Source organism: Maylandia zebra, linkage group LG7 (genome assembly GCF_041146795.1).
Source record: "Maylandia zebra isolate NMK-2024a linkage group LG7, Mzebra_GT3a, whole genome shotgun sequence".
Classification (NCBI taxonomy): Eukaryota; Metazoa; Chordata; class Actinopteri; order Cichliformes; family Cichlidae; genus Maylandia; species Maylandia zebra.
Window position 1 is genome coordinate 53841955 of NC_135173.1, and position 13083 is coordinate 53855037.

Here is a 13083-nt window from a genome sequence, read left to right on the forward strand (position 1 = left end):
AAAGTTAGCGGCCATCCAGGTCTTTATGTCTTTAAGGCATTCCTGCAATTTAACTAATTGGTGTGTGTTACCTGGCTTCATGGACAGACTTCTTAAGGACATGCCCTTCACTTGTAGAGTTTCTTCAAATTTTTTTAGGAGCACACTGCACACTGTGCTGAGATATGCCAAGTCTTTGGCTTATAGCTCTTTGGGAATAACTGTGTCGGTGCAAAAACATTATTTTATTCTTGTCAACCTGTCTTTAGCATTTTTGTACATTCTATTAAACTAAAGAAATTAGAAGAAATGATGTGTTACTTAATGGGCTTTTTTATGTTTCAGTGAACTATAGGTCTGCGTTTTTAAAAGGTTTAACAAACATTTAAAAAAAAACCAATTATTTCTCTGAAGACAATCAGGTAGGACGGCTGGATTGAAAATGAGTGACAAAGCCAATGTCCAAAGAAAAACAGAAAGACCTTCAGAAAGCCTGAAGAACTATTGTTTAAGACAACTTTGAGAAAATTCAAAGAAAGTCTGGCTCTGTGGAAGCAAAATAAAAAGATATAAGGGTAGCTCAAACTTTTTGCACGGTACTAGTCATAAGTAAAGCTGAGATAAAGTTGAAATCTATCACGTGTAAGGATTTAATTGAAAAGCAGACCCCAAAATGCTGGCAGGTGTAAAACAGAAGATGATTTTAATAGGACTCGTGGAAAAATGTGACAACAAAAGCCACTGCAAGCTGAACAGGATAAAAACCAAACTAGGGTACAGAGAAAAAATCCAATGAGTAAAAAGGGAGATTAATATTAAGGAAAAGTTAAAAATAAAATAAAATAAAAAAATAAAAACACATAGGGCACACAAAGAGACAGGAGGCTGATAACTTGATGAACTGCCAAAGACTAAATGAACGGACTAAATACACAGCAGGGAGAAGGATAATAAGGCACAAGTGAGCTCACAGGAAGACAGAAAGGGAAAAAGTATAACAAGCCAGATGAGGATATAATAAAGAAAAATGGAAATAAGAGAAAGAGTAACATACCACATTCACACAGTTACTAAAAATAGGGGAAGAGAGGTAGAACAAAATATTTGTTGTTTTTTTATTTTCAGATACAGAGACAAAATCTCACATTTTTCCCTCAATGTCTTCCTTAAATCTTTAAGAGAATCTTGATCCCTCTTAAACTGCGACAGGGTACAAACACGGCAGCGACAGCCGAGAACTGCAGCTCTGTGCAATGCTTGGGTGGCCGACGCTAATCACATTACAGCACGCACAACCTGAACTGTATGGCCATTCCTCAATCTCAAAGTCTATTAGAGCAGAGCAGCCTTTTATTAATATTCCAATATGTCAGTGCCAGTGTTGTAACGCTATCTCATTCTAGCTCCTCTATCTGATTCGTATGTAAGTAGGTCAGCAGTGCAGGGTCGGGCGATGAATGGGCTCTGTTAGCTGAAAATCCACAGGCTCAAAGCAATTACATGTGAACACCGGGGTTTGGTCCCAAATTTCGCGTTTAACATCTGGCTTTTGACCCTTTAGCTCTTCCCCAACTTGCAGACCAAACATTTTAACAATGAATAATTAGCCTTTAGAGTGTTACTGGACTTTTTTTTTTTTTTTGTATATATTAGGATCACTTATAAGAATCTAGAGGAAGTCCTATCCCCAACCTCACTTCATCAGTGCTACACACACACGCACACTCACAAGTTTCTTATTAAGCAAGCTATCAGAACAGAGGAAATGAAACTGGTTGATAAATAACTGCAGCTGGGAACAGTTTGCTAGCAAAACAATGAAACACATTTACAGTGTTCAGATTTAGAGTGGTGTCCTATCCCTGTGGGATGCCTCAGAAATGACCTGCAGCAGTCCCAGACACAGGCGCTCTTTTGTCACTGAGTGAAGCACTAACGTACAGAATGCCAATAAATCCTCAGCGTGCCAGTTATTTATCAGATTCATACAAGACTCTAAATATGTTGTGCTGCATTACCACTATAGAGCATGGGCATCAGGCGTATTTTAAAGATAAAATCTTTGTAATATTACTATTAGTTGCCCATATTTCTCCTAAAGAAAGGCAATATAAAGTATAAGCCTACGTCTCATGAGACAGAGGACAGGTTTTGAAACTAAAAGGCCTGATTTGGCAAAGCAAAAAGATCAATAATGAAAATAAGACAATAGGAATGTATAGTAAAACCAACTAAGAGGATGACATAAAATACACCAGGAATTCAAGAGCAGGATTAGACTATATATACATTTCCACATGTCTGTCTGTCGGTGAGCCTGTGCAAACTGTGCCCGATGTGGACTTCTGCTGCTGTTACCCATCTGCTTCAAGGTTTGATGTGTTGTGCATTCAAAAGATGCTCTTCTGCATTGTGATTGTTTGAGTTACCATTGTCTTGGATATTGTTTTCTGTGTTGGACCATTCTATGTAAAGCCTAGAGATGGTTGTGCAGGAAAATCCCAGTAGCTCAGGAGTTTCTTAAATATTTAGAACAGTCCATCTGTCGTTAACAACGATTTGGCGTTCAGTCACTTAAATCACCTTTCTTTTCCATCCCGATGCTCACTTTGACAAAAAGTGAAAACAATAAACACAATCACAATAAAAGGAAGAAAAACAACAGATGCTGAAGACTAGCCTAAACTCAATCACAGACAGTGAAGCACAGAAGGCATAAGCACACAAACACAACAGAGGGAAATCAGTTTGGACACAATGGGAAAACAGCAAAACAGAAAGAAGAATAATTTTACAATCAAAATAAGTCCAAAAATACCAAAATAACTGTACTAGAATAATAATTAAGTCAAATATGAATTTAAAACTCAAAAGCCACAGAAAATCCTAGAACTGTGGTATCACCATTTAACAGTGACAAGCTTGTGTCTTGCAACAAGCCAAGAGAAGAAACAATGAAAACTAAAACAGAGTGTAATTGGTTCAAATGTCAGTGAATTGCTTGAAGTTTCAGTAAAGCAGTTGTTCCCAAACTGTGAAGCTGACCCCCCTGGTGGGACAGAGAGCCATTGCAGGGATGGCGCTGACAGTCAGGGTAAATGCGTGGTGGAGCGAAGCGAGCACAAAGTGTGCAGAAGGGCAAAGAGTACGCTGATGGGTCTTTATTTTACTTACATTTCAGCTTTGATCCTTTAAACTACAAAAAAGAAGAAGCTTCCCTCTGAGCTTCTTGGACACAAGCTAACATGGCACAAAAAAGGTGAAATTACCTTTACCATGAAGTAAGTAGTTTTACTTTTAAGTTAGTATAGTTTATATTATTGCTTGAGTATCTTACCTACGTAGAAGACCCAAGTGTCAGAGTATTTCTTAAAATTTCTCTGAGCTGATTGACCTGAGCTGCTTGCATCTTAAACAGCACACCTCGACATTTGGTGTTACATTTCTTTCACTATGCACTTCCTGGTCTGCAGCATTGCTTCAAGCGCATCTGCATGTCCCAAATCCATCCTTGCATCCATTTCAAATCTCACCACATCCTGAATCCACCCCTACAAAGGTTTCACAGGGCCTGTCACCCTCGTGTTGCTGTTGCAGTCTTTGACATTTCACCTATTGCCATAATTGGAGGGATCTAAAGGCCCTATGTGTGGCCCTCTTATCCCCACTATTGTAAAAAGTTGGGAGCTTAAATGAGGAATGAACTTTTCGCTTTGGCTTTGCTGCTTTACTCACCCAGGATGCTGCCTCAGTGGAATCCATGCATTCTGATCGTCCCAAATCCATCCTGTAAACACTGCATTAAATATTGATCACGGGTATCATGCAGAACAACGTTTTATTTATTTATTTATTTATTTTTGCTGCGCTAAGGCTTGTGTGAGGTTTTCTTCCTAATGAGACATTTGAAGTGCTGCGAGTCATCCTCACCACCGCAGATTTGATCAAAGCTTTGGAGATTATTGAAATTAGTGGTGCATGACAGGCTTTATTATAATGATCACCGAGGAAGGCTTACATAAAATACACACAGCGGTTAATGCACATATTCCTCCGCTTGTCCTGAAAAACCTGCAAGGCGAAGTAGAAAAATCTGCTGGAAGTGATAGATGTACACATTTTCGGTCCAAAAAAATCAAACAAACAAAAAAGCCTAGAAAGGAAGTCGGTTCTTTCTTTGAAGCCTCAGCAGGGAATAATCCACGGATGACCGTAGCTGTGATCACCAGCTGTGATCTTGCCTTTTGTGAAGCATCTGTAGAGCTACAACTGTTTACACTATTAAAAACATATTGTACTTTACCTGTTGTGTAGCTTAAACAGACATCCTTAAGGACACAATCTCTCACACACACACAGCCCACAGCTCGGTAAACAAGAAAGCATGGCTGCCTCAATGAATGTGTCAAAATGCTTTGTGCCTGGCTCCATTAAAAAGGTGCTCTCATATTGTGTAAAAATAGATGGCATGTGGAAAATAATAATAACCTTGCACGTAAAGAGGGCGCCTCTTACACTTACACTATGGTATCATTTAACATTTATTTTTTTATTTTAAATAATACAATAAATATACTACAAACGAACATTGGCTTTGGTAGAGTTACAAGTTCATCAGTTTCTCTCCACTTCACAATTGTGGACATGACCTTTTTATTCTTCTTCTTCTTCTTTTTTTTTTTCCATCTGTAGCAATGAAAAAAAAAAAAAAAAAAGCTAACGTATCCTGATGAATAACACATGGACCGGAGATCATGCCACGCTACAAAAAAATCATAACAAGAGAAAAAACTTTACAATTTCATGCATACAGATAGGTTTTAATGCTTCAAAAGACATACAAGAGTGGATGGCCACAGTAAACTTGGATTTATTGACATAAAAACCAATATATCTTCTATCCTCTGATCCTTACACAGGTTTGACAAAACTGTGAAAAACAAACAAACAGAAAATCTACAAAATGAAACAAAGACAAAAAAAAAGAAAAAAAGAAAAAAATGGCAGCATCACTGCTGGTTCTGGAAATTTACAAAATAATTGTTTGTTCTTTAAAAAAAAAAAAAATCATTATAATTATTATTGAGAGCGGAGTGTTAAATTTGGATTTACTGCATCAAATGAAAAATAAAGCCAAAGATCTACAAGCATATTGAGTTATCTTAACAGAAAAGGTTCAAGTCACATATTTAAAGATTTTTTTTCTCTTTTTTTAAAAAGGAAGCCAAAAAAAAAGAAGAGCTGTAACAATTCTGTGGTAGATACTAGTGGTCATAAGCATAAAGAGTGCATAGTTTGAACAAAGAGCAATATTACAATAAGGGCAAAAAATAAAAAAAGAATTATAGACCGATAGGCAAGTTTTGACGCTGCATGAACAAACCGTTCCATCTGGCTAATCAACAAGTTTCTCGAGTTGTTTTCCCATAACAAAAAAAAGAAAAGAAAAGAAAACCTTTGGTGGAAGGACCTTCTAATTTGCACTGTATCCATTTGGCCCAATTGCAACATGTCCATCTTTTAACCTAGTTTCATGTGGCACACATGATCAAAAAAAAAAAAAAAAAATGCAGCGTCACAGAGCATTGATACGCAAAGCCAACAGCACCATCTTAGATCCCTCTCGTCATTTCCAACATTTTTTACAGACCCATTTCTTATCTGTGTGGTCCGCTGAAGCAGGAGATAACATGCTGCACTGATCTCAGAGTGGCTATGTATGGGAAACAAACAAAAAAATAACGGCATGCATAAACCACCACTGGATGCTCAAGCGAGTCAAAGGGACTGGTGGCGATGGAGTTACTCTCAGCACAAGTTTTCCATATTTCAAACACAAAACTAGAAAAAATACATAGCACCACAGAAGAGAGAGAAAATAGCACCTAGGTTTCGATTTCTTTGTGTTTTCGTTACAATGTGACATCATCACCATCATCATCTCCCACTGCAGTCAGATTTCAGGAAACGTGAAGAAGGCTTTTATTAAGTTAAGAATATTGCCACCAATGCGGTTTGTTCTGTTCAGAGGACACAAAAAGGAGGAATGTATTTTTTTTTGTTCTTTTCGTTTTCTGTCTGCAAATTAACTGTCACATAATAACAGAGCTTGTTTTCGTCCTTTATTTCCATTTTGTTCTTAAATTACAACAAAGGCGTGCTCCACAGTTGCAACAAGACAGGACTCACCACGGGGTTGGGGTTTGTTTTCTGGATTTTGATTTTACAAGTCGAATTCTCTCACTTTTCTACAATTTTGGATGTCGTCCACGCGCTCCTACCTCACAAATATAGAAAGTCACATGCATGTTTTGAAGCCAGAAGCAATAAAAGATACCCAGAAAAATATACAGAATGTACTTACAAACATAAAAAAAATCATTTATATATATTTATATATATATATATTTATATATATATATATATGGCCCATCCCAAGAGAATGGGGAGACAATTATGCACAAACAAAGCTCCCGTAGTGAAATGAGCAAACAAACTGAGAAAAAAGCAAAGCCAGGGAGATGAAGGAAAACATGAGATCAAAACTAAAGCAAAGAAAAAAAAGAGCCAAATCAAATGGAGTCCAAGGCACATAGCGCGACCGTCTGGAACGGCTGCGGCTCTCAAGGTCGCCTTCGTTGTTTGGAACAAAAGTGTGGTGACATGGGGCTAGGTTTTTGTGTGTGAGTGAACTGTATAGGAAGGAGGATCTGACATCCAGTTTCAAAACTTGCATGTGATGGAGAAGGCACACTGAGGTTTCAAGGTTTTTTCCTCTGTTTCCTATAAAAAAAATTTCACCGCATTCTCAACTTGATTTCATTTTACTTTATACTTGTTGCTTTTTGGAAAAAAAAGTAACGTTTTTCTTTTACAAATAGAATCGTCTTATTCTTTTTCATCAATTGTTTTTGAGAAAACAAAAATATGCTTTTTTTTTTTTCTTTCTCCATTTGCTCAGTTAAAAAGTCTTAGCCGATGAAACAGACGGGCCCCACTTCGAATCCGAACTTCTGCGTGGGGCCGCCAAAATCGTTGAACATGACGTCCACAAATGGCACCTGTTCCACCTTTGGTGTGTTGATCTCAAGTACTGTCTTTTCATAGCCCTTTTTCAGCTGTCAAAGAGAAAAGACACAGTGGGGTTGAAGAATCAGTGTGCGGAAAATATTCTTTTCAAAAAAAGAGAAAGAAACACCACACACACACACACACACGCACACATTTGCTGGACTCCTGCTCACGCAACGACTACAAAGATACTCAAAGCATAACTTTCCAACAGTTTCCATCAAAGGAACCCAGCTTACCTCCCAAAAAACACACACCCACACATACGCACACACTTCCCTGACTTACCGCACAGCCATCAACTAAGGCACGGATGTAGGGGTTGTTGTCATAAGACATCTCCTCATCGTTGGAGCCCAGGAAGCGGATGGCCTTGTCATAGTTGTCCTGCTCCTGGTCGTGCCATGCCACCGATTGGTAGCAGTTGTATGTCATGTTCTGCCTGGCTGCTGCGCTCAACAGCCGCAAGAAAGTCATCTGGACCACACCGATGGGATTGCCCTCGGCATCCACATAGGAAAGCTGCAAAAAGAAGACATTTCCATGTTTACACCATGCAGTTTCCTCTGTCACCTGGAAGCATTTTTTATGTGTTGACTATTGAAAATAGTCAACCAGACAAAAAACTTGATGTGCCATTAATATATAATATGACTCAGCATATAGACCTAGTAGAGCAGTAAGGCTGGCATTCATCAAAATTAGTAATAAAGACCTTAACCAAACAATGCTAATGTCAGTCCAATACTAAAGACTTTTCATTAGGCGTTCACAAATATGTCGTTCTTTCTGTCTGTAAACGTGATAGCTTGAGAACTTTTGAATGAATTCTCATTAACCTTTGTAGTGGTGTAGAGTGGACTAATGTTAACAGACCATTAATATTTGTCTTACATCCAGGTTGTCAAGGTCAGCTTCATGATTGATTGGTTGGAAATTGAGGAAATTAACTTGATTTAACTATGTTTCTTTCAAGTTTGGTGTATATTATCAATATGCAGAAAGGACCAAGCTTTAAAATGTCACATCCGACCTCTGACCTTTCCTTCAAGTTCAATAGAGTGATCTGAAGGTCAATGTGATAATTATAATATATAGAGCAGTAAAACTATGTTTCTTACTGCCATTGTTTGTATTGATAACATCTAGGCATATAGGGATTCAAAATATCACAATACTTTGGATATCTAACCTCTTCTTCAAGTTCAAATAAGGTCAAACTTTCATTAAATCCCTTTTATCTTCAAAACTTTGCTAAAAAATTCTATTGCCTTTGTTTTTATTGCCAACATTTAAGAAATTACACTGTCATATGGGAATTATAAATACTCTATTATAGTTTGCATCTCAATATAATGTCACATTTGACCTCTGACCTCACTTTTACATTTCACATCAGCCTTTCTTTGAAGCTGACTCCAAAATGTGGGATCAATTTAAAAAACAACTGTCAAGTTAGTCATAAGTATACTGCAGTATAACATTATATAATGAGCTCAAGTTATAAAAATATCTCCCCAAAATGCTGACTTTAACTAATTTAATTAAATGTAAATTTTCCTTGTAATTTTGTTACATAAGTACAATGCAAATTTAATGAAATCTGGTTCAATGAAATTCACTTGATTGGTACACATTCAGTTTGTACTGAGCACATTTTCCTTAATGATTAATTATTTGAATAATAAATAAAAAAAATAAAACTTTGACTTGATATATTTCAGATACATTTTACTCAAAATTACTGCCTCGTGTGTTTCGAGAGTGAAGAAATCTTTTTTTTAAACTATTTCAGTTATTTACAAATCATGACCTACTCATACATATTGTTTGTGTAATCAAAGTAAGCATCTCTCATGCTACCCTTACCTATTTTGTTACTGCACTACAAATTCATTAAAATATGTTTAAAAAGAACAAAGAAACAAAAAATGTAAAATGTGTAAAAAAAACAAAACAAAAACAGCAACAACATTAAACATGGCGCCTAAAATGGAACCAGTTGAAGAGCCCGTGCAATTAGTTTACTGACAGCGTCCTCTTACAATCAACAGGCTACTTATGTGAGACCTGCGGCACATCTTTCTATGAATAACAGACCTGACCTTAATTTAGATGTTAATTTGGCCCCACCAATGTATGAACGTCGCAAACACAAGTGCGAGAAGAACAATGGAGAACTAATCTGTCTCTCCTGTTCTACGCCTTTTGAAGGCTTGTTTTTTTAAATGCTTTTCAGCAGCACTTGACAAGCTGACTGGGCAATACTCCAGGTGTGACAGAACAACATCAATCATAACAGAAGCAGGAACATACACGGAGCATTTCCTCAAAATAGCAATGCCCTTTCCCATTTTGGAGACGATGAAATATCAAACCAAGACAGGGGGTAATTTAGTTTTTAGTGACCTATTCAGGTGAAATCCCATCTTTGAACAGGTAAAGTGCCTTGACATTACCAAGAGCAACCTTACTACCGAATACCATATGTTTAAATCTTTGCAAAAACAGCCCGCAATACAGAGCTGTCATTTTTACTTTAAGTTCTTAGAGCATCTGTGTTGTGTAGTTTTATAAGAAAAGATCAAAAAGCACATATTCAGCTGCAGTTCAATACACATTTAGTACAATTTTGAGTGTTTATAACAGCATCGCTATCAGGCGTTAAACACACTGTGCTTATTAGTGCTGTAATTCATTGTTGGTTTGGGTCTTTAATGAAATCTGCTGACAACGAATAAAAAATGTAATTACCAGCCTTATCCTTAAGTAACGTACAAATATGTGTAAATTTTTAGAAGAGGAGGATAAGTGCAGAATATTTCCAAGGCCTTATGCCCGGGAGCTGCACTGATGTTCAAGGCTTAATGCGGAACAAATCTACCTTCAAAGTATAAAAAATAAGCATAACTAAAGAGCTCATTTAAATCGTAATTGTGTGATTATGTAAAATATATAAGCGATACGAGCAAATTATGGTAAAATCATGAAAATGTATTGTCGTAATAGGAACTATGTGGCAGTAATGATATGTTAATTGCTTGCTAATTAGCCTATAATTAACCCAGCATCCCTGCTTTTCAGGCTCATGTTACAAGAAGGAAAACAAAAAGTCGCATTAAGCTGATTATAGTAATCCTGACTGACTGACAAGACAGCAGATTTTGGAAACAGTTGTATTTCATTTTAATGTCCGTAAATGACTATTTGCATACCAACCAGCAGGAATCCATTAGATCCACATGGTCACTTTGTCTTTCAGACAAACAGGACTTACTGAAGACTCATGCACATGCGGATCCCTTCCATGCAGCCAGAGCAGCAAACTGTCTGTGTGTCTGTTCGTCTATTACCACTCATTCTTCCACGTAAGCGAAGGTCCATGCACACACACATGCATATAAAGAGCCCAGAGTGCCGACACTTTGACTTGACGCAATCTCCAGCTAATAATGAGGATAAATGATCTAATTTGATTTTTTAATTATGAATATATTTTAAAAAATTAAGACTGTTTCTCTGTAATTTATGTCTGTGAGTGTCGGCACTGTGGCTCAAACTGTGGCTGAGCAGGTCCGTGCTTTTCTCATTTACCCCACCACTCGTCATCCCCTCCCTCCCGCCCTGACCCGTACAGCGTGTGAATCCAGCCTGGCATCATCATAGGCACATTACCTCTTTATCATCACAGTCGCAAGTCAACAGTGACTGAGTACCCAGAGGGCCCCTGGGTTGTGACTGAGTGCCTGACCCATTTGACTCAGAGGTACTCTCCAGCGTTTAAGGGAGAGAATGGGAATGTGAGTGCAAGCTGAGAGAGAATGACACTTGGGTTTTGCCATTTGTGGAGGACAGATGCCCTGCTGAGGCAAGAGCTTGTCGAGATCACAAATAAACAATAACAAATGTGTAAGCGATGCATTCAGTCTGAGACGTTTTGTCCACACTAATAAATCAACTATCAGTGGATGAACTAACAGAGCCGTGGGATTGTCAAGGCACACAGTCACTCTTTAAAGATGCTCTCTTAATGTAGCAGAGGTATGACAAGAATTTTTACGCACATTGTTTTCCTTTTTTTTAGACTAAATATGTTTCTTCACCAGATTCCATTTCTTGCTTTGAATGGTCCACAAACCTCTCCTCCATTTCCGTGTAAGAGCATCCGACTATGTCGTTGGACTGAAGGTGAGTGCAGCTCATGCTGAATCATGCAACTCAATAACGAAACAACCAGCAAGCGAGGAGCCAGTCGATACATACTTCACAGAACCAGAACCATGCAGAGCCTCAGGCACACGGAGTCCAGACCTGAGCCAGGACTCCGGGACCGCGGGCAGCAACACTTACCAGGGAACCTCTCTTGTAGTGACTATACCATGTGCCTGGCGAGTCTTTGGGCCATTTTGCCATTTTGCTCTGTAAAATATAAGAGGCATTCAGGGAAGGGAAAGGGACTTGAGAAAGTCGGGGGTCTGGCTTACCAGTTTACCACGTTTGAATTCACTGAACCAGGAACCGGGATTCTCCTTTAGCCAGGAAGTGAGCCTAGCCTGGGGGCATGGATCGACAAAGAGGAAGAGGATGGAGGAGGAGGAGGAAAAACAGCAGTGTTATAAGAAAAGGAAACAAGATCCGACAGAAATCCCACATCCCCTCTCAGCTTTGTTCTCTCGCCTTCTGTTTGTCCTCTGAGGAGTCTTCCAAAAACCTGAAACAGTTTCGCAGTGAGACCGACCGACTGGACCAGGGAAGAAGATTTTTGTAAGCCATTATGCTATTTTGTACTGTACACACTGGGGCTGGCAGCTAATTGCTGCTGAAAAATTCATGAGTACACAGTGATTAATTAAGAAATGATCGCAGGCAAGGAGCTCTGATAGTGCGGGCCTCCATCCCTGCTGCTCGGTGTCAGCGCCGTGCAGCCATGGTGCACTAACTTTGTTACGCCATTAAAAGCTGTGAACTGGCCAACGGGGGCACAGCTCTAATGGTCTCAGCCATGACAATGATGAATTTCTCTATAATTAGAGAGCAGGGTCTGATATGGGGCTGTCATCAATGGCTTAATGCGTTAATGAATGATGGGCCGGAGATCGCTTATCGCTGGGAGATGGCACACATTAGACCCACGCTGCATCCAAGGTGACCTTCACTTTTTTTTTGCCACGGTGCACAGAGTGGAGGAGAAAATTCAACCTTGAAGGCAGCACTATCCCTTTGAGGATCTTACAAAGCGTGTGCTCTTGTGACCACTGCGCCCATCTCAAAACGCGCATGGGAGTGTTTGGATGTCTGAAAGCAAAAAGACAGACAACGCGGGCTTTTCTTTCTCACAGCCCTGACACGAATGAGAACAGCCCATCACCAGCGCGCTATAAAAAGTCTGCTTCATTATTCCGAGCTTAGGCAAACTCCCGCTCCTCTGAGGCTTGGTGAGTGGGATCATTAAAATGGCTGTAGCGCGCCGCTATTACACAACCCCCGACTCGTCAAAGACAGTGTTCCCAATGTTTCACCACTCCGCTGTGCTACACTCCTTCACGCACTCATGCATAATGAAGCAAAAATCTTCTCACCTGCCAAAGGCTTTTATGGGTGATAAAGTCCTTAATGTCATTCTATCTAAAAATGGTTCTGAAACAACAGAGTGAATGTGAGTGCTTGTCTCGCTGCAGGACTAAAAGGAGACTTTTGCACGCTAGCAAAATAACTCGGTCCCTCTCGTGGGATATGCAGGAGGAGTCCTGGTGAATCATCTCCCACATCTTCTTAGAAGCAACACACTGGCTAATCTCGCGGAGGCTAATTATACGGGTAAATACATTTACTGTTGTATATAGTGTTGCTTTGGCATGCTCAGGTTAGTCCCAAATGTGAAGGGTAAAAAATGTTAAAAAGCTTATCGAGAGTGCTCGGCTCACATTACCCTTGCTGTCAATCTTATCACCAAAATAGACGATGAAAATAGCAAAGATTTTGTTTTTTGTTGTTTTTTTAAGGCCCAAACTTTCTGTTTACTGTGTTGTCATC

The 13083-nt window shown here is 39.0% G+C and overlaps 1 protein-coding gene across 3 annotated transcripts in view; it reads right to left on the minus strand.

Annotated features, from left to right (window-relative positions):
- Positions 1-4502: 4502 nt before the first annotated feature.
- Positions 4503-13083, minus strand: part of col5a1 (procollagen, type V, alpha 1) — a 75672-nt gene continuing 67091 nt past the window's right edge. For 2 of the 3 annotated variants that reach the window (XM_076886671.1, XM_012918747.5), the window contains exons 64-66: positions 11535-11603; positions 7339-7572; positions 4503-7097 (exon numbers count right to left, since the gene is read on the minus strand). In XM_076886671.1, the coding sequence (XP_076742786.1) occupies positions 6951-7097; positions 7339-7572; positions 11535-11603 (450 nt within the window). In that variant the 3' untranslated portion in view covers positions 4503-6950. Of the gene's footprint in view, positions 7098-7338; positions 7573-11400; positions 11470-11534; positions 11604-13083 lie in introns of all 3 variants that reach the window. The other variant, XM_076886670.1, reaches the window with a different exon arrangement.